General features: G+C 42.2%; 1 protein-coding gene across 1 annotated transcript in view; it reads right to left on the bottom strand.

Moving 5' to 3' along the window:
• Positions 1-23,815, bottom strand: part of SLC16A9 (solute carrier family 16 member 9) — a 50,979-nt gene extending 27,164 nt beyond the window's left edge. The window contains exons 1-2 of the mRNA XM_087824144.1: positions 23,740-23,815; positions 11-240 (exon numbers count right to left, since the gene is read on the bottom strand). Of these exons, the coding sequence (XP_087680270.1) occupies positions 11-206 (196 nt within the window). The 5' untranslated portion in view covers positions 207-240; positions 23,740-23,815. The remainder of the gene's footprint in view (positions 1-10; positions 241-23,739) is intronic.
• Between the last annotated feature and the right edge of the window lie 3,605 nt (positions 23,816-27,420).

Below are 27,420 nucleotides of genomic sequence, written 5' to 3'. Positions count from 1 at the left end.
ATCCACTTACTTGCAAGCAAGCCCACTCCACTTGCGAGGGACCCGACCCAGGCCGTTTTTCCTTTCCCTTCACCAAAGACATCCAGCCATTCTATGTATAAGACCCCAACCGCCACTGGGGACCCGTAGCACAGAAACTGAGTGAAGAAGGAGACCAGCACGATCACCCAGCCCCATCCGCCATCAGGTGACTTCTTCATTTCCATTGTCAGGCGAGATCAAGATGTTTCTATGCAGTTTCTTAAACAAAAACAAACAGAAAAGAAAGGCATATTTAGAGTGTGGTGGGGCACGGTATTTTGGATTAAAAATATCTTCTAAATTAAACCATAAAAGATATTTTCGAAAAATACACGTGAAAAAGCATAAAATATCACTAACATATCCAGTTAACTTTATTTTTTTTTAATTTATGATTTAAATAAGTGATGCATCCACATGGCTCAAAAAATTTTTTTTAATCATAAAAAAGGCAGAGGGTGAAAAGTCTCCTTCCCAATTTTATTCCCTTTCACCACATCCCCAGCCTCACCCAGCCACCGAAATCACTGCTTTTGGTTTCTTGTTACACTTTGGGTTCCCCAGGAAGCAGACTCTTAGCAAGAAGGAGGTTTACTGGGAGTGTTCGCTTCCTAAGCAAGGAGCAGAGAGCAGGGGAAGGTAAGCTGCCAGGCTGCATGAAGGAAGGGAGCTTCCCAGGCTGCAGTGAGCCCTTAGAGTTGCCCACCTGGGAGCTGGCCCGTGTGGATGACCCCGGGATGGGGGCCGCCCAGGAAGGGGCATGCATGACCTTCGGTGAGGGGCTCTCCTCCACCGAGGCAGTCAGCCCCCAGGGCGGTTGCCAGCGGAGGGCCATCTGCCATCAGCCCTTTCAAGGGCTGGGGCGAGGAATCTTTCATTTTTGAAGGGAGTCTAGAGGGCAACTGGCAGCACATCACAATGTCCACCAGTCTGAGTACCTTCCAGAGCTCCTTTAGCCAATACAAGCAAAACCAAGCAAATCACCTTAGAGTTCCCTCTTTTTGGACAAAAAGTACAAAATTGTACATTTTATTCCATACCTTGTTTTAGTCACTTAACACCCTTAGAGATATTTTCCTATCAATACTAGAGGGCATTCATATATATATACATACACACACACACACACACACACACATATACACATGCATACATATGGATATATACACACACACACATAGTTTATATATACACACACACGGTATATCACCATATCACTATATACTTATTTACTTATTGAAAGGCAAAAAAAAATTACAAGATTAAAAAAAATAATAACAACAAAGGTATACGGTCTTAATCCACTTATTTCCTGCCTAACTCCCGCATCTTTCATGGATAACCAATGCTTCTTGCCTTTTTTATATCCTTCTAGAGTTTATGCATAACTAAGTAACTCAAAATATAGATTTCCTTTATTATTTTACACAAAATAGCATGTTTACATACACTTGTATGTCTTGCTTTTTTTTTACTTAACAAATTAGTTTTTTAATCAGAAAAAAATTTTTAGTTTCTCACTTGACAAATATCTTGAAGACCCTTCACATCAATGCATGGAGACCTTCCTTGCTTTTTTCTTTCTGCTGCACTGTGTTCCAGGATAGGGTTTTCTCTGAACTCTTTAACCAGTCCCCTATGGCTAACAATGAAAAACAGAGCTCCAGTAAATAACCTTATATATGTGTAATCTTTTGCCCATATGCATAGCTGTTAGGTAAAACCCCAAAAGAGGAATTGCTGAGTCAAAGGGCATGTACATTTTAAATTCTAATTAGTATTACCAAATTTGCTTCAAGCAATTGAATCACTTTATATTATCCTCAGCAATTTTGAGTGTGTTGTAAAAATTTTGGATTTTTGTCAGTTTGTTGGCTTTAAAAGAGTACTTCATTATAGTTTTAAGGTGCATTTCTTAGCATTCTCTGAGTGTTGTGTGTTGCTTCATAAATGAAATGCCATTTGTAATTCCTATCTAATTCTTGGGTATATAGGGGTGTATTTCTGGATTTTCTGTTTTGTTCCACTGGTCTATCTATTCACTCACCACTACCACATTAATTTAATTACCAAGTCTTTTAAAAAATATTTTTTAAGTTATAGTGGGGCTAAGTTCCTTCTCTCTATATACATATTGCATAGCTTTTCAGTATTTCCTTGGCTCTTCTTGTTTATTTACTTTTTTACATAAATTTCAGAATCAGTTTGTCTGGCTCTAAAAACATCTGATGGTGCTTTTATGAGGACTGAACTACATTTACAAGTTGATTTAAGGAAAATTAATACTTTTATGATGTTGAGTCTAAGAACATGGTGTCCCTATCTGTTTGCTCAAGTCTACTTTTGTGTTTAAAGTTTTCCCCAACATTTATTTTTATTTTATCTTTAGATATTTTATCTTTTTTGCTAACCTTATAATTGGGGTTATTTCTTTGATTTTTCTGTTGATGTCTATATGTTAATTTCGGATCCCACTGCCTTACTAAATTCTCTTGCTTGCAGTAGATCTTTGGATGATTCTTTTAGGTATATACAATACACAATAAAATATAGTTATATAATAATCTACAAACTGATGGTCTTATCTCATTTTGAACTTTTACACTCCCAACTTCCTTCTTTGTCTTTGAACAGGGCACTCAGAATAATGTTAAATAATAAGACTGTACATCTTTGTCTATTTTCTAACTTTAGTTGGATTGTTCTCAAATGTCATGGCGCTGCCTCTGAGGCTTAGATGGGTCTCTTTCACAAAGTTAAGAGAATATTCATATTTTTCTATTTTTGACTGTTATAAAGAATGCTTACTACATTTTATCAACTGAATATCCAGTACACAGAGAGATGATAATGATTTTCTTGTTATAACTTTTAATGTAATAGAAGCTGTATTTCCTACTATTAAACTATCCTTGAATTATTGGATTAAATCTTCCTTGGTTAATGCACTATTTTGATTATGTCAATCTACTTGGGGGAATTTTTAAATTCATAAGTGAGACTTGTCTTTTTTAATTTTTAGGTTTGAGTATCAAAATGATATTTTTTAAAAATTTGAAAATGTTCCTTCTTTTTCTAAGTTCTGAAACAGTGTATGTGGCAATGTATGTGGAAGCCCAAGGCCTGGCAGCCCTGCTCCCAACAGTGCCTCCCACTTAACCTACATCTCCTCTATCTCTTACCCGTGCCAGGGTTATAGTCAAGTTCAGCAGAGTCATCTTTGCTCAAAGATTTTGTAAAGTCATTGCCTTGGTTCCATCAGATAATAGGAAAGGCATTAGGAATATAATTCTTCCACTCATGCACATCCCTAATTAGATGGTGAGATATATGGCCACCTTAGAAGAGTCATAGTTACACCCATCAATTTACTTAAGCTTCAGTAAACACCTTCACTTTGACATTCAGAGCTCTGGGCCAAAATCATGTCCCCACCTGCCATAGGCCTTTGTATAAGTAAGTTGAATATTTAGTAACTGAATATTCAATGTTTTAATATTTAACATTCCAATATCTAATAACCGAACACTGAAAGATGGCACAATCTGTGCTCAGAACTGTGTCTAAAATCTAGTCTCTCAGATCACACAATTGTGTGAGCAGACAGAATACTCCAAACTTCCAAATATTAAAATCCTTTGAGGTAGTTTACTCCCTCCAGTACTTACTCTGTTACAAAGTAAACAATATAATTCTGGTCCCTCTCATTAATTTAGTATACTTTGCAATTTTTGTTCAGAATCCCTTTTAAAGGAAATAGAGTCTTAGTTCCCTAAACTAGATAATGCATGAAAGCAACAGCCAAACATCTAATGAGACTAAAAGGTTGTGCAAAAAAAAAAAAAGCATGAGATTCTCCTTCATTCAAATCTTCACATTACAGCACATTAGGAAAAGTACACATTTACATAGGCAAAAATACAGAATCATGAAAAAGCCAGTATTTTCTGGAGGGAGGAGAGTGAAAGGGTGAGGAGAAGTATCTTCCTTTCCAGTTTTCAGACCTAAGTAGACAGAAATGCCTTTTTATACCAAATACCTTTTCCTTGTCTTGCCTTGCCTTGACTCGGGTAACATTTCAACACATAGGACAGGAGCCAGAAAGATTCTTCTCACATTGAATAGTCTGGAGAACAAACCTTTGGAATACAAAGCTCCCATGTGTATCAACTCTGACTAGAATGACAAGTTTCTATAAAGTGTTGGGTAACAGCTTCTGACATCGAATTATTTCATAGTTTGAGATACATGTAGTGTCAATAGAACATGATGGAAAATACCATTTTGTGATTTATTGTTTTCTATCAGGGTAATACCTTTCACCTGTAGTTTTCTCTATCCCTTAGATATCTCTCACTTGCTATTTCTCTGATATTCTGTATTCTGTAAGGTGATTTCACAAATAGGCTAGTTTTCATTTCCTCCCTTTTGTAATGGCGCCAGTTTCCTTTGGGGGATTTGGGTCATCCTTATAGGTTGATGGGACTATGAATCAAAGTTCTTTGATCCTGACCTGTAGAGTGGTACCTGACCCAAGCAAGGCCAGTAGGATCTCTCTCCTAGGACCTGGAGTATTTAGTAAAATGCTATAAGTAATGAAAGAAAAATATTTCAAGTTTATGATCCCAATAGTATTTCATTGAAGAGATCTTCTTTATTTCCTTCTATCTTGACTAGGGATACCCAAGCCTAGTTTCTCCAGTCTTCTACTTCATTCTATGTGCTAACTCAGTAAAATATTTTGCTAATTTAGCTGGTATTCATCTCTTTTATGTGCAAGAGACTAAACAAATTGTGAGTATGCAGTAATTTCAAGTTGATAATTTTACCTACTCATATCCCACTTGGTCCCAAAACATTAACTTGGGCCAAAAGTTAAGCTTTTGAATAGAGTCTGTGGCCACAAAATATGGAAAATATAGAAATGTCATCTTTTTTATTTTTCCTGAAAATTTCATTTTATTAGCTCTCCTTCTTTATATCTTATGATCAAATATGATAAATCTCTTTTCTGGCATTCTTTTAAATAAAAACTCAAAGTTAACAATTTCTATAATATTTACAGAAATGCAGCATTATAAAAGTAAAGTTTATTCAAAAAGCTTTTTGATCACTTATGATTTAAATTATATTACAATAGATATCAAGGGAAATCAGAAGAAATATGAGAAGTGGATGGCCCTTGGCCTCTAGGAGGTTATAACCCAGTCAGAAAGGTAAGATATGTGCATAAGAGATTATCTGAGGGAGTGCCAAAGATGTGGATTAGTATTAAATGTTTAGGAATCAGAGGGAAATGAAAGCAACCAAGAAAGGAGCAGGAGTGGAGGCCTCATGAAGTAGGTTAGCTCTAAAGAACACTGAAGAGACTCATGAAAGGGTGGCTCTGGCAAGGGGAACACCACGAACCTGGGTGTGGAATCAGATAGGCCTGACAGGCTAGGTGGAAAGTAAAGAGGGCAGGTCCCACGGGGTCCTGGAGGACAACAGGAGTAAGAAGGTATCGCTCTCAGATGAAACTTAAGAGGAAGAAAGTGTCTCCAGAAGCCCGTGGCTATAAGCCCCAAATAGAATTCATAGTTCCGTAATAAATCCTAGCGTTAATAATCCATTCACATTACCTGAGTGGTAGGTTTTTTCCTAAAAAGATAACAAGATATGTAAGTACCATAAAGTTTTTTTAATTTTTTTATTTAGACTAGTGTTCGCCCAGCCGGGCGTGGCTCAGCGGTTGAGCGTCGACCTAGGATCCAGGAGATCGGGGTTCGATTCCCGGTCAATAAAGATATTTTTTAAAAAAAAACAGTATTTAGACTAGTGTTCCATGACTATATTCAAAATTTTGGGCTCTTACTCATATAACTGTACGAAAATACACTTCTAGGAAACACAGACATTATAGTATATTCTAGTACACTCTTTGAGAATTTGGAATCTTTTAACCAGGGTGTTAACAAATTTGGACTCTGCATGACAAGACAGCTTATAAAACTCAAAATTAGAAACTATTTTGAGAGACCATTGTAATCTAGGGGCAAATTTGTCACATTACAGGGCCTAATGAGATATCACAAAATGTTAATTTATAATTTAAGTGTATTTCTTATCTTTAATTGAAATATTAAATATATTCCACATATTATAAACCTCCTTTGGAGAAGAGAGCATAAAATAGAAATAACTATAATAAGATAGTATTATTCAACATAATTTGGTTATCATTAGTATAAAAGATAGCATATCTCTGAAAGCTGGAATTTGCTGTTAAAGGAAAAGCAGAATTAGGCATTTTCCAAGACATTTTCTTCAGAAAATAAAAGGACTGTTGATGAAAAGCTTTTTACTCATGGTATAAAGCTTTTAAGCCCCAAAGGCTTAGGCTGCATTTAGTTCTGTTCAAATAATGCCAATCCTTTGTTATTTCCTCAACTCTACACTGGCTGAAAATTTCTAATCTCCCGGATATGGGATGTCAGAATTGTGTATTTGACATTTGTGGACACTGAATGTTGACACAGAAGCTTTCTGTCCTGGAAATGTGTACATATGTACTATACTACTGTGGCAAATTCAGATGATTTACAATTGTCTGATTTTATTTTCAGTTGACAGTTGTCTTGCCTTTGTTCCACCAACAACAATCATTCTTTAAAAAACCCTTTCTGAATGTTATCCATAAATATCTCATAAAAGATACATTTTCATTTGAATTATAGAAGGAGGTAAAAACAGTCAAGTTTTATTTGAATTTCAGTTGCTACCAAATTACCTGATGCTGAAGTACTTTATTTTAATCAAGTGCCTTGGATCCTGTGACTACATCTTAGGGGGAATATGGTTGATTTCCAGGTTGATTTTTGTCTTAATCTGGTTATCTGTGAGGTGTGTCAAAAATTTAAATTATACTGGGGTTCCTGACCTTCCTCCAGTTTCATTTATGGCCCTCTTATTATAGGGAAGGCTCCGACCCATGGGCCAGGATGTGGAGAGTTGAAACCCTCATCATACGTGGCCGGTGGGGATGAAGAGGCTGCTTGAGTGGTGGGAATGGGGAATGGCTGTTAAAGAGCACAACGTTTCTTTTTGGGGTAATGAACATATTTTAAAATAATTTTCAAATGTTTTAAAAGTAGATTGTGGTACAGTTTACACAACTCTTGAATAAAACCCACTTTAGTGCACATATTAAATGGGTGAATTCTATCGGATGTGAATTATATATAGCTCAACAAAGCTGTCAAAATAAAATACGTTCAAAAGCTACTGAAGATTATGTTTTGGTTCTGACTCCAATCTAGATAATAAATGTCATAAACTAAAAGGCCCACGGGTTCTGCCAGCAGCTCTGGCATTGGCTCTGCTCTCTCCCTGCTGTGACCTCGGCCCCTCCAAACATCCAGCAATGGTTTCCCGCCACTGCAGTTTGGGTAAAGGGATTCTGGTAATTGAGAAAAGATTCTTTGGGAATCCTCCTAAAAATCATTCTTTGGGTATTCTAATAAAAACGAAGATAAGCAATTCTTTGTGAATTCTAATAAAATATAGGCACACAAATATACTAACTATATACTGAAGTTCAGAATTCAAATGTACATTTCTTACACTTCCTTTCATGGGAGACAAGCGTAAGAGAGGTTAAGGGGCAGGTATGACTATCATAAAAGCAGAATCTAAGCAATGAAAACAAACATAATTTCAGGGTTTCTAGTGAAAACATAGGTGGCCTTTGGCTGCTTTATGTGCACGTAGAAGAAGATGTAAAGAAAGTGAAATGAAGAAAGCTAACAATATTTTCAATTGCTTTATTGCTTCCCGTTACTCTTCATTTTATTATAAAGATGAGAAAGAGAGGAAGAGGGGAAGTTTTCCTAGTATCTGGCCCTAGGACGGTAGGCACTGAGTAATGGTTAAGATCATGAGCTTTGATGTTAGATGTATATCTGGGTTCCAATCCGGCCTATGCTACTCACCATGTGTTTTTGGACCAAATTACTTAGCATTACTGAGCCTCAGTCTTCTCATCTATAAAATGGGGTAACAGTGAATTTGAAGTGCGAAGCTCAGTGCCTACCACACAGTGAAAAAGGTTAATATATGTTAGCAATTACTTTAATAACCATAAGGGACTTCTGGTAACTTGAAAGCCACTTTCTAAGGAGCGGTTACTAGGTACTCACACCAGAGTTCCACAGCAACTAGTTACTGAAACATTTATAAGTCTAGGGCTCCTAAGACTTTTTAATCTTTAGTTATTTCTTAATACTTAGAACATTTAAACCAAGAAATACTTAGAACATTTAAACCAAGATCTGAATACTGGCAGATCACAATTTGGAATGGCCCAAAAGAGGAGTTTACTACTAGGATTTGTTTTCCTTTCAAGTTTCAGGCTTAAGGCCGAAGCATTTTTCATGCATTAGGATTCCCAAAATTTGCATTTTAAAAGGACACCCTGTGATTCTGGCCCGTGCCAGCCACAGACGCACTCTGAAGAATGCTGTTCAACCACAGTGGTTCTCAACGCTGGCTGCACGCAGTCACCCGGGGAGATTCTAAATGTCCTGATGCCAGGTCCCCCCACCAGACTGCTCTTCATTGTAACCAGCAGCCAGGGCTGAGAGTGGCTGCCCTACAGGACAGACAAACAACTTCTGACCAAATGTCAAGTCTGACCCAGTGGGGGAAGGGACAGGTGAGGGAGGGAAGCAAAGGAGGGAGGATAAGAGGCAGGTGGGGGTCAAGCAAGGGAGGGGGACCTGGAGCAAGTGGGAGCTCTTCCCACCCACCCTAATGCAGCAGCCAGCACTTGGCTGTACTTTTAGCTCTACTTTCTCATCTACGCAGCCAAGGACAAAGCTTATTTGCCCCCAAATATCTCTATACATCTAGATTTCAAAGTGAAACAAAAGCAAAAATCCTTATAGGAGTGACAACCATGGCAAAAGTTATTTTCTTGATTTTCTATATAATGTTTGGGAAGACACAGAAGGGGATCATTCTCTGTGATACAAAATTTAAAAAATGATTGCACCCACTTGTCTGCAGATTTGCAAAAGTTTTTTTTAATGAAAATAGAAGAAAGTGGCGTAAGAAAGTATCAAACCACTAGAAAAAACAACTTCTAACATGCTAACGCACCTAAGTGACTCGGAAGGCGATAAAAAAGGAAGCACCTCTCCAAAAACATCAAACTCATACAAAACAAGAGAGCAGAATAATTGGACCTTCTCAGGAGAGCATGACTTTCATTTTCCCAAGCACCCTGGAGTGCAGAGCGAGAATAAAGGACTGGATAGTTGCCTGCTCCCGCTTCGCTGGTAACATTTGGCACTGTTTCCGCTGGTGGTGGCCATGGCATGACCCCACGCTTACCTTGATGCGGCAAACCCTCTAGCTGGTCTGGCTAGACAATGAGCTCAGCTTCTTCCTCGTGGCTCCAGAGAGACAAAGGACACACCATCGCCAGCCAAGAGAAAGAACAGTCTTTTCCTGCCTCTTTCCCGTTGTCCCAAACGGCCAAATGGCCAAGCCTGGGCACACTGCCTGTAGAGAATCACTCACCACCCACAGTACCATCCTTCTGCTGTAGAGCAGCCCAAGAAAAGACGCAGGGAGAAGCAGCTCCAAGAATCCCCAGGCAGTCAGTGCCAGAATGGTCACCCCATCTCTCCGGGTCCAGGCGACACGCCCAGCCAGCCTCTGCAGTCCCAGTAGAGCAGGCACGTCCAAACAAAGAAAATCCTAGTGGCGGCAATAACGTTGATCATGACGGTGATAATTATAATAAAGCTGTCAACATGATGATGGATTCACCTATTAATTTGTTCAAATAAGCAAAACCACCTCTCAGTTTGGGGAAGATTAACGGGGGAGAAGCTGGGATCTTTTGGAAATAGTATTATGTGGTCCCAAAGAACTGTCAGAACAATTTCCACTTTTTTTGATATGTCAATAGCTCCAGTTTCATACAAGTACACACACAGATACTTCTATAAATATGTGAAGACATATATTCTAGGACGTTTAGCGTAAGGGACAGGAGCATGGGCTTGGGCCCTAGATAACCAGAGTGCACTTCCCAGGTCTGATACTGGCCAAGAATGTGACCTTCATCAAGTCACTCAAATATCGCTGTGCCTCACTTTCTTCATCTATGAACTGGGGGAACAAGAGCACTTACCTCATCAGACTGCTGTGATGAGTAAATAAATTAGTTTACGTAAAGCACTTAGCACAGTGCCTGACACACACAAATCTCGATATAAATCATCATTAGGTTTTATTCTTTTAAACATAACTGATTGTTATAAAAATATTTTTTTATCTTGACATAGAAGCACTATCCTTATAAATACAGCTGACTAGACACCCATGACTCCCCTGCTTCCCTGCCACAATACTGTGAGCACACACGCACCATTTTTCCCAAATTCCTCCCTTAGGGGGAAAAAGAGAGAGAGAGAGAGAGAGATGGAAATGGCATTTTTCAGCATCCTGGATAATTTCCTGACAATAAGAAAATGTCAGCAAATAGAAAGAGGGAAGTCTCAGTAAGGAAAGCCCACAATGACAAGGACAGCCTGCTCTTAGGTCACCAAGAGCCTCAGGTCACCAACAGACAAGAGAAGACAAAGAGGCAATGAGGTCCAAACAAGGTTAGCTTTCATTTCCTTTGGGTTTGTTTTTTTGTTTTGTTTTTTCATTTTCTTTCTTCTTTTTATTTCCTTCCTTTTCAGCTCAACTCAGGAATCCACCTCACTTACTAGCATCCCTTTCCCAGATGCTGCTGTGCAGCTATTAGAGAACTTGTTGGTAGAATGGAGGTGAGAATTAATTATCAAAGTTGACAGGGGTGCCCTGGCTGGTATGGCTCAGTTTGTGGGGCATCGTCCTGTGCGCCAAAAGGTTGCCAGTTGATTCCCAGTCAGGGCACATGCCCTGGTTGTGGGCTCCATGCCCAGGATGTGGGCTCGATTCCCCGGTGAGGGGCATGCAGGAGGCTGCTGATCCATGTTTCACTCTCACATCTCTCACACCCATGTTTCTCTCTACCTCTCCTTTCCTCTTGCTCTAAAAATCAGTTTTAAACATCTTAAAAAAAAAAAGTTGACAAGGGCTACAAGTGAGGTGTTGTTGTTTTTTTCTCCAAATTATAAGAGAAAGTTTATTTAGAAAGTTACAGAGGTAGAAGAAGTGAGCCATACAAGAAATGGGCTCAGGAAATAAGTTACAGCAAAAGGGCCCTTGGAGCTTGGGCTGGGAGGGGAGAGAGCCTTGGGTTCAAATCAGTTACTTTATCTCTTACGTACTGCATGAAGTCAAGTTTGTCTTCACACTGTTCATACTCCAGTTTTCTACTCTTCCCCCAGTTCAAGGAGACCCCTTCCTTATTCCAAAGACTACTAAGCTCTTCCTTTCTAACTAGATCTCAAGAAAAGGTGGTAATTCTGTGTGCATCAAAAAAGCAAAAGCTTCCCTTTTAAGGTTGTATCTCCACAGGAGCATCCTTCTAATCATCAAAGGATGCACTAAGACCTTCAAGGGATTTCAAACACCATAGGAGCTTAAGAATGACCAACTCCTGGGCCCACCTAGACCATTGAAAACAGGATCTGGGAGGTGAGACCAGGTTGCTAAAGGGCTCGAGGTGATTTCAATGTGTGGTTATTGAGCAAAAGGACTGGAGTATACAACACAATAGACCATCTTAAATCATTGCACATCCACAGAATGAAAGACTTGACTGCTTTTAGTTATTTAAATTGATCTCTTCACCCACATCAATCAGGCTATGGAAAATATTTCAAATGTCCTTAAATCCCAATAATGATACCATCCTTTTTTAAGAATTCCCCAAACAGTGGGATTAAGAACATTTTCTAAGGATTAAATGGACTATGGCTTAGTCACATCTTGAAATAACTTTTAGTTACCATTTTTTATTAACATTTTCTATGTATCAGACACAGTACCAAGAACTCTTTTCGTTTTGTTTTTTGTTAATCCTCTCCTGAGGATATTTTTTCCAGTGGTTTTTAGAGAGAGTGAAAGGGAGGCGGGAGGGGAGGGAAGAGACAGAAATATTGATGTGAGAGAGACACATGGATTGCTTGCCTCTCACACATGCCCAGACCAGGGCTGGGGATCGAACCTGCAACTCAGGTAGGTGCCCTTGACCAGGAATCAAACCCTCGACCTTTTGGTCCACTGGCCGACACTCTAACCACTTAGCCACACCAGCCAGGGCAGTACCAAGAACTTTCAATTGGTATTTTTTGAAAATACATTAGTACCCCAGTGTCCACAGGCTACTTGCTAGATTCTATTTAAGGCTTTTTCCGTTTAATCCTAGGAGTTATCACCTAACTTGAGCTTCTAACTAATGACCCTCAAAAGGACGCACCCATGCACTTACTCATAGCTATTCTAGTTTTTTTCAGTCACTTTAACTGAACCAAACCCTCTTTTAGATTCCATCCCAAATAAACTTTGGTCAAAAAATGCCACTGTCATTGGCTGCATTCGTTCAACACCAGTGACGAAAATTCGCATGGACAAAAGTCAGCCTCTGCCTAACATCCATCCTGAATGCAGAGGCCATTCAAGGAATCAAACCTACCGTGGAGAAATATCCCAGACAAGGCCTCGTTATTTCTTGCGTGATCCCTCCTAATACTCCTGTCCTCCCTGTTAAATGGCAATTTAATTGATATCTAAGAGTCATAAATAACACTAATGCCCCAGCACCCAGTTGTGCCTAACCTTCAGACCTCACTCAGTCACACTACCAGAAAAGAAATTCTTGTCAGTTATAAATCTTTGTTGTGCTTTCTTTAGCATCCCTGCTGATCCTGAAATTCAATTCTTACTCCCTTTCACACGGAAAGAGCAACCATATACTTAGACAGCAATTCCTCAGTGCTACACTGAAAGTCCAACTTACTTTTCCTAAATTTTAAAGGCAGGTATTGCTAATATAAAATTTCCTGACCAGCCCCCCTCTACAGTGATGTGGGTGACCCCCTCCTCTGCTCACCCTCTGAGGAGTCATGGATGAAGACAGCCTCCACCTTCTTCGAGGGGGGAGCTCCGGAAACAGAGAGGGATGTCGACTTCTTTGGGACCCAAGATAAAAACAGTTTTTATGTTTTAGGACTCTTAGAGGTTATCCAATTATCTAAAACTTTAGTAATCCTAAAAGTCCCTGGACATTCAATGGCAAACACAAAAGAAAGTAGAGGTAACAATCTGGCTGACACTGCTGCTAAATTAGCAGCATTAAAACAACCTCAGCCCCTAACTGTGCTACCAACGGAAGCAATTAAGGTTTTAAAAGATAACATTATGAAAGTACATCATTTGGCTGTTCCACAAAATTTTTAAAACATGGTTAGAACAAGGCTGTAATTCTGACCCTAAAAGAACTTTATGGGTAGGTGGGAACTACCAACCACTTCTCCCTGACTGTATACAACATCATATATTACAATATGCACATGGCTTAACTCACTAAAACACTGCCAGAAAAATGGTTTTGCTGGGAGAAACAATACTACTGGGGGCCATCTCCAAAGATAGCTTCCCAGGTATACCAAAAATGCCAAATCTGCCCAAAGTACAACCAGGGAAAACTCATACAGGGATGGGGCATTTCCCTCTGCCTTTAGGGCCCTTTGAAGACTTGAAAATGGACTTTATTTACTTGTCTCCTTCTCACGGATACAAATCTGCGTTAGTAATGATTTGTATGTTTTTTCAATGGGTGGAAGTATTCCCATTCCACAGAGCCACAGCATCAGCAGTGAGTAAAATACTTCTGGAGAAGAAATTCTCTACTTGGGCAATCACCTCAGAGCTCCCTAGTGACCAGGAAACTCATTTCACAGGACAAATTATACAATCTGTAAGATCTGGCTGATTTTACAAATTGTGCTTATCCCTAGTCCTCTGGTCCTGTAGAACAGACGAATGGGGTAATCAAAACTCTGCTGGCGCCTGGCCGGGGGTGGTTCAGCAATTGAGCATCAACCTAGGATCCAGGAGATCGTGGTTCGATTCCTGGTCAGGGCACATGCCCGGGTTGCAGGCTCGATCCCCAGTTGGGGCTGGGGGGTGTGCAGGAGGCAGCCGATCAATGACAACTCTCTCATCATTGATGTTTCTATCTCTCTTTCTCCCTCTCCCTTACTCTCTCTGAAATCAATAAAAGATACATTAAAAAAAACAAAAACCTCCATTGGCAAAACTTGTAGTCTTTCAATCTGCCTTGGCCTAAGGCTCTTCCTTCGGTACTGCTCAACCTAAGATCTGGTCCCTTTGGCAAACATAGACTGCCTCCCTGGCAAGCACAGACTGTCTCCTTTCCAAATTATTACTGGTAGACCCATGAGATTTGATCAAGAAATATATGAATTTGCACTGCTGAAAGGAGACCTCCTGATTTACTGTAAAGAACTTATAAGGACTCTTAAGACTAACTCACAGTTCTTAAAGCAATCTTTCCATAGCATGCTCCTGGGAGACAAAGATCTACAACATCATGATCTCCAGTCTGGAGATTATGTCTATTGAAAATGCCTCTCCATAATGATGCTTGTCAGCCATGAAGGAAAGGGCCATATAATATGTTCCTACTAACCCTATGCTGCAAAACTTAAGGGTATTGACTCATTGATTAATGTTTCTCATTAAAAAAAGACACCCACACCTGAGTGGGCATCTTAGCCTACTGGAGGTCTTAAACTGAAAACCTCTACATAACCCAAGACCACCACTAGAATTCTCATTCTGGGATGGAGGCAGATGGCACCAGATGCAGAAGGCTCTCCCAAGACCCTGGACCAGGCCAACCATATATGCTTCCACCCAGCAACCCTTATACTTGATCTTCCCTTTGACCACCTTTGTTTCATTTACTGATTATATTCTTCCTTTTCCTAGATCTTTAGTCTAATTTCAAGATGAACATACTCAGATTATTATGTGTGCTTACTACAATGACTACCGTATTTGCTCTTCAACAGCCTTTGTTCCCACTATCCAACAATTATCCAACAGTGCCCACTCCACTGACTGTTGGATATACACACCTGAGCTAACCATACTCATGATGTACTAGAATTAGTGGCTTGGCCCTTAAGCCTTGAAAGCTTACAAACCTAAGGACACAACACTAAGGAGATTTTGTATTCTCAAACCTCAAAAAAATGTTGATGGAACACATGACCTTTCATCTATAAGGTCCCCCACAGGGATTACCCATAAATACAATCTGGACTCTTACTGATAATTTTTCTATCTGCTTTGAAGCTATAAACAGTTTAGGCAGAATCTTTGGTTTTGTCTCTTTAAACATGTGTAAATACACTCTTTTGTGTGATTCAGATGACCATGAGTTCACACCTCAATGGGCCTTGAGTGACTACAATGTTACTTTTTACGATGTCTCTCTGATGTGGGGAAATTCTGGAAATAATGCCACTCAACCCTGGAAAGCAGATATCCTTCTGCTCCAGAATACTAGTACTTGAGGACTAGATCAAAAGTCTGGTGTTTGGTGGAAAACCAATGAAATCTATCTCTTAGGGAATGCCAGCCTGAAAACTTGGAACAACAGAATGCTAATCTATCAATCCGGACCCAAATATATAGAAACCTCAGAGGCTCTTTTAATCACTCTCATGATAAATCACATGAAGACTTTAATGTCTTCTGCATTGGCATGATCATCCAACATATGGTGAAGATGAAGTCTCTGCCTCAGAAATAGGACTTAATACTTCCCTCAAGTTTGGATTGAAGGGCCTAGTTACACACTTATTTGAGAGCACCAGGTGTTTCCTCTTATGGAGGAACCAAATATAGGTCACCTTACCAATGGTAAGGCAGATGTGGTATTGTTAAGTTAGTATCTGATGCTGTGACCAAAAAGACTCTCCCTTCCTCTTCCATTATCCCAATCTAAGCTCTTTTGTTTATAAACTTCAACCAACATGAATCAAACAGAATTGGGATTTTGGGTATGGCCTTTTTGGTCCTCTCTCCTCCCAAGACCCCATAATAGAGGCTTTGGACATGTCTTTGCTAGAGATTTCTTCCCTGGGTATGGAGCAGCTGAATTTAAAAAGTTTATCAGAAATATTTTTATTCTTGTAGCACAAGCACTGACCACTACTACAACTGGTCTTGAAGAACAACAACAATCTGGGTGAGGTACCACTACGAAACTGTGTGGCTCTAGATGTGTTAGCCAACCAACAAGGTGGTACTTGTGCCCTATTGGGAGATGAATCTTGTTTCTATGTCAACAGATTGGGTAAAGTGATACAACAGCTTGAGATTCTAAAACAAAGTGTTAAAACCCTTGAACAGAAAGAGCATTACCCTATACATTGGGATTGGACAGACTTATTTAGCTGGCTGCCCACAAGAATAGGGGCCTGGCTTTGTTCTATATAATATAGGCTTTCATCATATTGGTTTTTGTGATTATACTGTTCACTACCTTAATTTGGTGTATTACCAGGTCCATCAAACAACAACTAACAACCACTACCGGAAGAAGGTAGCCTAACACCCAGAGATGTTACAACAGGTAAATCCAACTGAAGCCAGCTCTACAAAAGAACGTTCCATTTGAGGAATATGTTACTTAGTTCTGCTTCTGACAAGCCTCCTATTGCTCAGATGTGACCATAAGCTCTCCTATGGTACACTCAGGAAACTGCTTTCCCTCCTCTGTGGGACAGGACATACCAGGAATGAGCCACCCTGGCAATGAGGGATCCGTGTTGCTTTTTCAGTGATGGACCAATACTTCCTCATGGTTGATCATCAATGCTTTCTAAGAAAAAGTCTAGATCAAAAGGGGAAAATGGGAAAGAAAAACAGCAAAATGAAGTTGATATTGTCAAGAGAGCAATATAAAACAGATCTGGGAGGCCTCCAGGAAGCTGAGCTAATACACTCCCTCCATGTGAAACTGAACTTTTGAACTGGGCTAAACCAGACGGCTACATCCCAGTGCAGTTCCTGGAATGGAGCTGGCTCTGTATCATTGAACTCTCTATTTCAAAAAGTTTTTTTGGCCCTGGCCGGGTTGCTCAGTTGGTTAGAGCATCGCAATACAACAAGGCTGCAGGTTCAACCTCAGTCAGGGCACATACAAGAAGCAACCAATAAACGCATAAATAAATGGAACAACAAATCGATGTTTCTCTCTCTCCCTTCCTCTGGCTCTCTAAAATCAATCAATAAATAAAAATATTCTTTTCACCTAGCCATAGACACAAGCAATTAATCATATACAGCATAAAGAAAATTGGTTTGCCAGCACCAATCGCAGCTCTTTCAAAGCAACTTGTGTAATCCCTTTAGAAAACCCCCCTTCTTATGACTTTATAAACTCCGTTCTTTTCTTTCCACCTCAGAACACAGTTGGGTTCCTATCTGAATCTGTGTTTCTAGAACTGCAATTCCAAGAGGCCCCCTTAATAAAGCTTTTGTTTGCTTTGCAGTTTTTTGTCAAATTGATTGACATCCCTGACTCTAGAGCTTATAACCTACTTCCATCATTGAATCTGAAGGGCTAGCCAAATACATGTGTAAAAATAAAGAAATTGATGTTTTGAATCTCAATTTTTTACCAATATAACATTGGATGGGTATGTCAGATGATTTGATCAAATAATTAGCTGATTCTTTCAGATTAGATTTTAAATGTTAAACATCCAGAGATAGTTAACACACGCTCAGAGGTGCAAGGGAGGGTTGATTCATCCTAGGAGCCAAGACAAGAACAAACTGGCTCAGAACTGTCATTCGGAGCCTTTTGTTTGTCTTCTCCAAGTCAACTCAGTCCCAGTGAGGTATGTGGTTTCTCAAAATATCACTCTCGTTTTATTAACTGGGATGCTTCCTTCCCATTGTCAATATCTGCCCTGAGCTTTTCAGGTAGAGTCAGGCCCACTTGTGTGTAAGACAGTTCATTGACGTAAAGCACAGAATACATTTTAGCCAGTCAAATCCCAAAATTCCAGCTTTAAAAAAATTTTATTAAAGAATTTCACTGCATAGTTCTCTTTGGAGGCAGAGTTATTAAAAATAATTTGAGATTGGAATCTCGTGAAAATCCATTACTTTTGTTTTCATTTTTATTTTTGGATCCATATAAATGTGCTTTTAAAGAAAACTAAACTGCTGTACTAACAGGACTCATAAAAGCCAAGCCTTTGTCTTGTTCTCCTAGTCGCAACTCAAGGACATCCCCAGAGAGCTCTATGTTTAAGGCGAGAGACAGACTAGATGGTGAAATCTTGCCATGGTGAAGATGGTGGAGACTCCTTTGTCTTAGCACCATGAGTCAAGCCCATAAATACACCTTGCCCAAGTGGAAACCAGGATCAGTTCCTCAGCTCATTATCTCCTCACACTGGGGTGAGAAGGAAAAGCAGGAATGAAAATGTTTAGAGAAACAACTCCAGGTCCTGGAATTAAACCATAACCATACTAATTGCCCCTAAAAGGGATAATTAACACAAGTAATTAACTGCAAGTACCTCTGAATGCTGGCAACAGCATGGCCATCAAAAGAAGGCATCCTTTGACCTTGAAGACCTTGTAGATTTATCATACATAGTCCAACACATGACAAAGAGCTCCTCTAAAGTTATCATAATTTAGAAATGGTGAGCACTGGCATATGTTTTAGTAAAGGGGAAGAAATGGGTTAGAGATAAGATGGATTGAGTTTAGGATCACGGAAGTCTGAAGCCAAAAGAAATCTTGGAAAATTGTCAGTGCTCACATCAAATCTGATCTCTAGATCTCTAGAGGTATTTTGTTTGGCATGTCCAATTTTAATTTTAATTTAATTTTTAGCAGTTTTGAATGAATTTCCAATGTTTTAAAACTGGGAAGATTTTACAAAAAAATGTAAGTTTCCAGATTCTCTTTGAAAATCAGAAGTTCTGGCAACACTGGGCCCTCGTTTTTAGGTAACAATTGGCTAGAACTGAGTAACTTTGGCCCTCACTGAATGGGCATACTCTCTTCAGTTTATTCCACTCCCTAAGGTCTCCCTGACACAGATCAAGATTGACTCACATTTAGAGTTTCCCTGTTTCCCTTGTGCCCTCCTGACATCCCTCAGGCCCAATCTGCTTTGCTTACTTATGACGTCTGTCTCCCCTGGGTGAACCCTGTGAACGTGCTGCCACTGATCTTACCAACTCCTCAATTTCCTCATTTGCCTGAGGAAACTGAGGTCTAGAGATGTCATGACAGGGGAGAGACCGATATCAAGATCCCTTACTGATCAATCCAGCGAACAGTCACCTATTTCCAAGTCCTGCTCCCAGGTTCAGAAGAGAAAAATGGCAGAATTTGTAAATCATTCAGAGTCTGAGAATAAACGAAAAGACCTAGAGATTTAACAGAGTGAAGCATAGGCAAAAACGAGGGCCAGACATTTAGATACTAGTTGATTGGTATAACACCTCCCTATATTCCAAACTCTTATCCATGCTCCCTACACTGCCAACCAGGCCCTTGTTGCATCTTACCGCTGCTCCACACAACCGTATCCCACAAAGCTTGGCTTGAATTGTAGTGTTCTGGTGAAGAAATTCTATGATGATACTATCTAAACTGGTGTGTTCTTTTGCTTAATATGATTTGTATAATTTGTACAAGATAATGGGGCATCCAACCAGTTGTCCGAATACACACTTTAATATGTCATGTACAAACTAGTATATTTGCTATATCACTTTCAGAATAAATTAAGGTACATGGCAACACATATGGGATGCAAAATACAAAAAGATCTAGTGTCATTTGGGGGTTTATTGACTAATGAGGAGCCTATTTTAAAATGACACTCTTCCAGAGACTCTGACAGGTCTGGACTTTGTCTTTAATGCTGTCACATTCGTTAATGTTTTTCTCATCTCATATCCCGTCTTCTCTCAAAGAGCTTAAGAGTTTCTTTCGAGTGGGTCATAAATGTACAAGGTTGTATAATAGTTTGAACATGTGTTAAAATGTTGAAATGCGTGATTGTGCAAAGTAAAATTAATCAGGATGATGTATAAGTACAGCTTGATGACTATAGTTAACATACTATATTATATATATGCAAGTTACTAACAGAATAGATCTTAAAAGTTCTCATTGAAAAAATCTAATTGCATGTGATGATGGACGTTAACTAAACTTACTGTGGTAAGCATTTACACACACACACATAGAATCATGTTGTACACCTAAATGTAGTACAATGTCATATATCAATTATATATCAATTTAAAAAACACACAAAATAGTCAGAATGATGGTCATGAGGATTCAAAGAAAAACATAGAGGAAACGCTCCCCCTATAGGTAGCAGGCCCAATTTCTAACTACCATTAATAATAGTTATCATGTATTATGACCTTGTTATGTGATAGCACAACTGTTCAAAGGATAGGCTCTCAAGACTGACTTCTTGGGTTCAAATCCTAGTCCCATGATTTACTTAGCTGAGTAACCTTATTAAGAGTCTCAGTCTAAGATAAAAGTTATGCCTCCATGGATAAAATAAGGTGTGCTGGCTCACTTGAGATATCATGTTTGATAAACATTAGTAATAATAATAATAACAATTATTATTATTATTATTATTGGCCATTGAAATAGAAAATAGAAGGTGGCTTTACTCTGCATATTGCCCCAGGGAAGTAGAGATATTTTCCTACCTAAAGTTTAAATCAAACTAAGAGTTGTTATACCATAAGATTGCAGACCTGGGGGGGGGGGGGGGGAACGGAGACTAGATTTAAATAAAAATTAGATTTAAATAATGGGTCATATCTTCTGGAAAACTAACATCACCATACTATCGTTTCTAGAGATCAGATTTGGCCTGAGCTGAGCATGCCCCCAAAACTGAAGGCTATTCAGAACACATTATTCTTTAACAGTAACATTTATAGGAACGAAATACCACTGAGATTTTATCCATTTACTTATTTTAGGGGGAAGCTCACAAAATTGAACTTCAAGGTATGAACTACAGTTAAGAATGCTAACATTACCGGTGTAAATATAATAATGTTCAATGACATTTTAATTTCTTAGCATGGCTTGTCATGGTCTCCATAATCTAGCCCCATCCTATCTACCTTAACCTCCAGGCTCCAGCCACTCCAGCCACTCCAGCCTGCTCTTGGATCTGTGACCACGCCACACTTCCCAAACACCCTATTTCCTTGTCCCAGCAGGCCTCCACTCCACTGAGGAAGGCCTCTTCCTTCCTCGAGTCCCAGCTCACAGCTACACCCACCACAAAACCTTTCTTAGGTCTTAACCTTAAGTGAACCTCTCCTTTTCTCTGTCATTTCAGATCACACTGTTGATATCACTGCCATATGACCCTGATTGCACTATCTGGTATTGAAGATATTTGTAAACATGCCTATCTTTCCCCATAGGCTAAACTTCTTTTTTTCTTTTCTTTTCTTTTCTTTTCTTTTCTTTTCTTTTCTTTTCTTTTCTTTTCTTTTCTTTTCTTCTTTTTTTCAATATGTCTTTACTGATTTCAGAAAGAGGAAGGGGGAGGGAAGGAGGGAGAGGGAGAGAGAGAGGGAAACATCAATGATGAGAGAGTCATTGATCGGCTGCCTCCTGCACACCCTCCGCTGGGAACTGAGCCCGCAACCCGGGCATGTGCCCTGACTAGGAATTGAACCTCGATCTCCTGGATCCTAGGTCGATGTTCAACCACTGAGCCACGCTGGCTGGGCTGGGCTAAACTTCTTGAAGGCAGGGACCATGTGTTTCTCTCCATGAACTTAGTTTTAACTTAGATTTCAGTCTCATAATCCACAGGGAATATTTTTATGTTTACAAAGAACCTCTCAGAGAAAAGGCCAACTAGCTCAAAATATATACATTCTTCCAATTTTTAATTAAAGTCACTAGGTAATTTTTGGAAAGCTATAGTTATATAAGCAAGACACTGTTTCTTTTGTACTTTCCCCACTGTCCTTCTATACCCAATTGCATTCTATGAATTAAGTTCAAGAAATAACTCATTTAAAGAAAAACACTACAAAAGCTGGGGGTTCAAAACATTGGGGGGTGGTAAGGAAAGAAAGCCTACAAATCTGACCACATCTGTCTCTTATCCTCTAGTTCCAGTTTCATGACCAGATCCACCCTCGAAGCACCATGATCTGCCCTGATACAGATTCAGACACCAACCAGTGCTCACCATCAGCACCGTGTTTTCAAAGTCACAGTCAGAAGCTGGAAGAGATTTCCTAGTGTCCCGACCTACCTCCCTGTATCTTTTGTCCTTGCCTATATTTATCCTATTACTATGAAGGGTCCTTGTTACCCTACTTGCCTACACACAGAAAATAAAAAACAGAGAAGGATGCCCTTAGGCAGTCAGTTGTGCTAAAAGTACGAGTTGTTGCAAAATTGCAGGTTAAACTATTTTGTTTTTTAATTTCCATTTCTCGGGGCCTTAAAACACACACAACCATTTTTGGCAATGACTGGGGCACTGACTCTGTTATTTGCATTCACATGTTATCTAAAAGGAGGTGTAACTGTATAATGAATAATCCGGTGCTTTCACTGCAGAATCTTGTCTAGCTTCCTCAGTTTTCTGCCTGAACCAGCCAGAACAATTTCTCACACCCAAATCTAAGAAATTGTCCGGAGGTACCACATGAACACAATTGGATGGAACATCTGACTACTTGTGGGTAAATCTGCCTACGATCAGAGCTACTATCCGGGTAAATTCAAGATTAACAAACAAACAAAACAAAACAAAAACGCAAACTGTGACATAGGAAACTGGTCCAAAAAAAAAAAAAGTTATATTAAAAAACTTACTATAGGAGTAATATACTTAGTGTAAATCTTGCCTAAACTTCGGACTGACCTGTGCTGGACTAGACCTGGCATCCCAGGCAGCTGTGGCTTGTCTTTAATGACCCACTTTTAAGTGGCTGTCAGCTGTTTCCCGAGCTCTGGGCGCTGCTGAAGCCGGAGCAGTGACCCGGGGAGCCGCGGATGGAGCGCTCGGCGCCCAGTCCTCGCAGGTCCCGCTGGGCGTCCGGGGCCGGGCGCTGGTGTCTCCCCCCGGCCGTCTCGGAGGCTGGGCTCCTTCGTCCGCCCGGGCTGCCCCGGGGGTGCTGAATTTGGGGCGGCACAGCCCACGAGAACCCCGGGCGCCCCAGCTCCGACCCTCCGGGGGCACCTGTGCGCACGACCTCCAGCCAGGGCGCGCAGAGGCCTCGCGGCCCTCCGCGCCCCCACCCGCGCCCCCACCCGCGCCCCGGCGCAGCCTCGGGCGTCCGGGACCGCTCTCCACCGCGAGCCCAGCCCAAGGACACCGCCTTCCCCCCGGCACCCCATTTCCCTCCGGCTCTCCCAATTCCGTTCCAAACGCCACCCTCGGATTCCTGGGGCAACCTGCCCCCCGGGGAAACGCGCACCGTCCGAAAGGGCTGTCAAGGGGCGGGCGCGAGCGCTCCGAGGACACTCGCAGCCCCCCGGCTCGCACCCCAAACGAGAAGCCGGCCCCGAGCTGCTCGGCCGCGGTGACAGCGCCGCCGCCGCCTCCTGCTCAGAGCCCGAGGAGTCCCTTCTGGCCTCCGGGAGGCTGGCAGCACCGGCGGGCGCGGGCCCGGGACCCACCCGCGAGCTGCAGCCCTTTACCTGCGAGCCGGCCTCGGCGGGGCTCCGGGGCGGCGCAGGGCTCGGTGCCCCGGGTGGGCCGGGCCGGTGGTGCAGTGGGGACCTCGGCCGCCGCCGTCCCCTGCAGCTCCGGGCCTGCCGGGCGGCTATTTATCCGGGGGCCCGGCCCCGGCCCCGGCCCCGGCCCCGGCCCCTGCCGGAGTATTGGGCAATCGGTCCCGCTACGCGCGGCCCCGGGAGCCGCCGCCCTCTGCCCCCGCCGAGCTCCGCGGCGGCGGCGGCCACATGGAGGGCGGGAGCCGGCCCCTCCTCTGGGCTCCACCTTCCCTCTCTCCTCCTCGGGGAAGTTCTTCCCGGGTCCCCCCTCCACACGCACACCCCCCTCTCCTCTTTGCGGGGCACCCCGGCCAGTCTGAACCGGTTATGACCGCGGGTTGCTGGGGAAGGAGGCGGAGGCGGAGGCGGGGAAGACGGCGCGGAGCGCGGTGGGGGCGCTGCTCTGCTCTCGCGGCCCCGAGCCCGCCGGGGCCCAGGGCGGGCGCAGGGAGGGCGCAGGGAGGGCGCTGCCCCGGGCCGGGCCGGGCCGGGCCGCGCCGGGAGCCCCGCGGCGGGAGGGCTTGGCGCCGGCGGCCGGGCGCCCTCCCCGCGCGCACCCGAGCGAGCCCGGCGCCGCCGCGCCCCCGACCGGCGCGGGCCCGCGCCGGCCCTCCGGGGACCGTGCTCACGGGGGGCGCACTGGGGTCTCGGGGTGAATGCGACTCGCCCCCGACCGCCCGGGCTCCTGGGACGCCGGGGGCCCTTCTGGCTGGAGCTGTACACTTCGCTGGCGAAGGTGCCAGGGAAACGGGCACCAGAACTCCGTGCAGTTGGTGCTCGCGGGCAGTGCGCGGCGAGGATGCCAAGTGCTGTCCTTTGTGACAGCTCCACGGAAAGGAGGGCACCCCGCGGGGCGGCCGTCTGAGGACGTTCTGTCTGTCCGGCAGGTGGGCCGCGCCGTGGGGACGGGTCGCGGCAGGGGCGCCGCGGCGGGTGGGCGCCCCCACAGAGCCCCTGCGGCAGGAGGGCAGCCCGCAGGCGCCAGGCGCGCGCCTCGCCTCGCGTGGGAACCCTCCAAGGGAATGTGCGCCTCTGGGTTTCCTGTGTGTGCACCTATTTCTGGGAGCGGGCACCATACCTTCTACTAGCTTCTCAAAGGGGAGTGGGGCCACCCATCCCGGGACGGGAGTTCCCTCGTACACCCAGCGCTCTGGTTTTGACTTTCAGACCCTACACCTTGCAAAGGGTTGCTTCTGAAACCCAGATTAAGCTACCTAACCTTCCTGAGCCTCCGTTTTCTCATTTTGCCTGTGAAATGAGAATAAAATAAAATAATAAAATAAATAAATAAAATATAAAATTATATTAAATTAAAAATAGAATAATAAAATAAAATAAAATAAAAAACAACACACCTCTGGACCCTGGCCATGCATGTCAACTTTTCTTACAGAGAGGAAAAGAGCAGTTCATTACTTTGTTCCACACCATTCCTTTCTACCCAGCGTGCTGACTTTCAGGTTATGGGGGAGAGAATGGCCAGTGCTAGCTGATATTATTTTTTTTGTCCTAGGAGGGAGAAAGATTAGGGGGAAATTTTAAGTAACAGTAAGACTAAGAGAGGGGCAGTCCCAGGAATAGTTTCTGGAAAGAAAAATGAAAAAGTGATGCTGTCAACACCAAAAATTTATTTCTTAGAAGGGATACAATAGGCTTTCTCATCATGTTCTGTTTTTGAACATGATGGTTACTCAAGTGCGTTCACTTTGTAATAGTGCATTGACCTGTACATTGATAATTTGTGTCATTTTCTCTATGTTTCAGTAAAAGATATTTTTAGAAAGTTTTTTCTTTCATTCAGATACCCCCTAACCACCGGAGCAAATGTCCTCTTGATAGTTAGTCAAGCCAATCAATGTATATGAAGTTATAGTGGGGGGAGGGGGGGCGCAAGGAAACCCTGCTTGAAAATATTTGTGTTCACCAATTGGTTTCTGAAGTTGCCATGTACATGTTCTCATCTCCACCAAATTGTCCCACATTTCTTTTAAAGAGAGCATGTGGCCAGCACTCCATGTCTGCTCAGGCCAATCCACACCTACCGACTAAGAACTGAGAGGAGCTTATCCTTACACACAGCAGGGACCAACGACTATTTCCCAGAGGTCAAAACTCGGATGCCTGGGGTTCCAGGCTCAGTGTAAGGAATGAAGTGCGCAGAGGGGAGCCCGGAGAACTTTGGGAGCATGGGAGCTGGTTCTGGGGGCCGTTGGCCACGTGGCTTAGGGCACCGCTGCCAGGCTGGAATGTGAAAATTGCCCCCACCCCCTTGTAAAGGTTCATTGTTCAATCACACCTCAGCAGAGCATTCAGACATGCAAGAGAACACAGACATCTAACCCAACCCTGATGCTTTACCTATGAATGGAATTTGACCCAGAGGAGCTAGGGATGTGCTCCTGATCACCCCCCCACCAGGTGGAGTGGAGGTGGGGAGCAGGCTGGCAGAGACAAGACTAAAAACAATCTCCCTTCCATCCCGAGTTTTTACCCCCCATGACATGAGGATGCAAGATCTGCTTGCAAGGTGAGGTCAGGTAAGTTCAATATTGCTGGCCTTACAACTCTGTGCAGCCGCTGCCCTTTGGGCCTAGCTTGAGTCCAGAAGTAGATGTACTTTCAACAGGATGAAGTGAGAGAAAAAGGCTGGTCATCTGCATGAACCTCCCTTGGGAAGAAAGAAATCTGAGGGAAGGCATTTCAAGGAAGGAAAAAGAAAAAAAAAAAGGAGTTTGTTCTTTGCCTTGTATTATTATTATGGAGCATTTATTAAGAAGTTTGTGATTTGTGAAATAGTCTAAGGTCTTCCCTTCTTAGATCATTTGTTGCTTCAGTCTTTTAGCAAATAAGATGGAGAAATAACCCTGAAATTGCTGTGCAGCCCTCGTCGCAGCAGAAACAGGGGGCAGAGGAAGGCATGAGCTGATCAGAGGAGGGTGGGACATTTGCACAGCACCTGAGTTGCTGATCCAGCACCTGCCTGGCTGACCAGCCTTTCCTTTCCGACTTATACACCAGGGTAGATTCTTCCCTTTTGTACCCATTGTCCTTCCCCTGTTTATGAATGACAGCAGAGCTTTATAGGCACCACACTTTGAAATACAAATAAAGAAAGAAAATAGAATCTAGAGTTTTTATAGCAGTTAGCTCAGAGATCTAAAAATCATTCTATTAATTCCATTTCAGTTATTCACACTCTAACAGATAAAAGATCAGAAAATAATAAAAGTGGATAAATCATTCCCTCTTATGTTAGTTTTGTAGAGTTTTTGTTGTTGTTGAAAGGACAAATTTTCAAATGCTAAAAATGACCTTTGTTATTACATGCAGTATCATATTTTTACTTGCAATTTTCCAGAATATTGTTTCCTCTTTTCTTACCTTTGCTTTCCTCATAGCATTGGACTCAAGTGATTTTAACTTTAGGAGAAGGGGGGGAGAGAGGGATAAATGCTATTCTTTGAGCACCTGGTAATTGCCAAGAACTATGCTATTGCATTTATCCCTCAAAGCAGTCTTTTTGGTTAAGTATTGCTTTCTCCATTTTACAGATGAGGAAACTGGAGGTCACGTGCGATAAGCTACTTGCTGAGTCACCCAATCGAT

Source organism: Miniopterus natalensis, chromosome 14 (assembly GCF_054644295.1).
Source record: "Miniopterus natalensis isolate mMinNat1 chromosome 14, mMinNat1.hap1, whole genome shotgun sequence".
Lineage (NCBI taxonomy): Eukaryota > Metazoa > Chordata > Mammalia > Chiroptera > Miniopteridae > Miniopterus > Miniopterus natalensis.
Note: the sequence above shows the minus strand (reverse complement) of the source record. Positions and strands in the feature narration are given on the sequence as shown.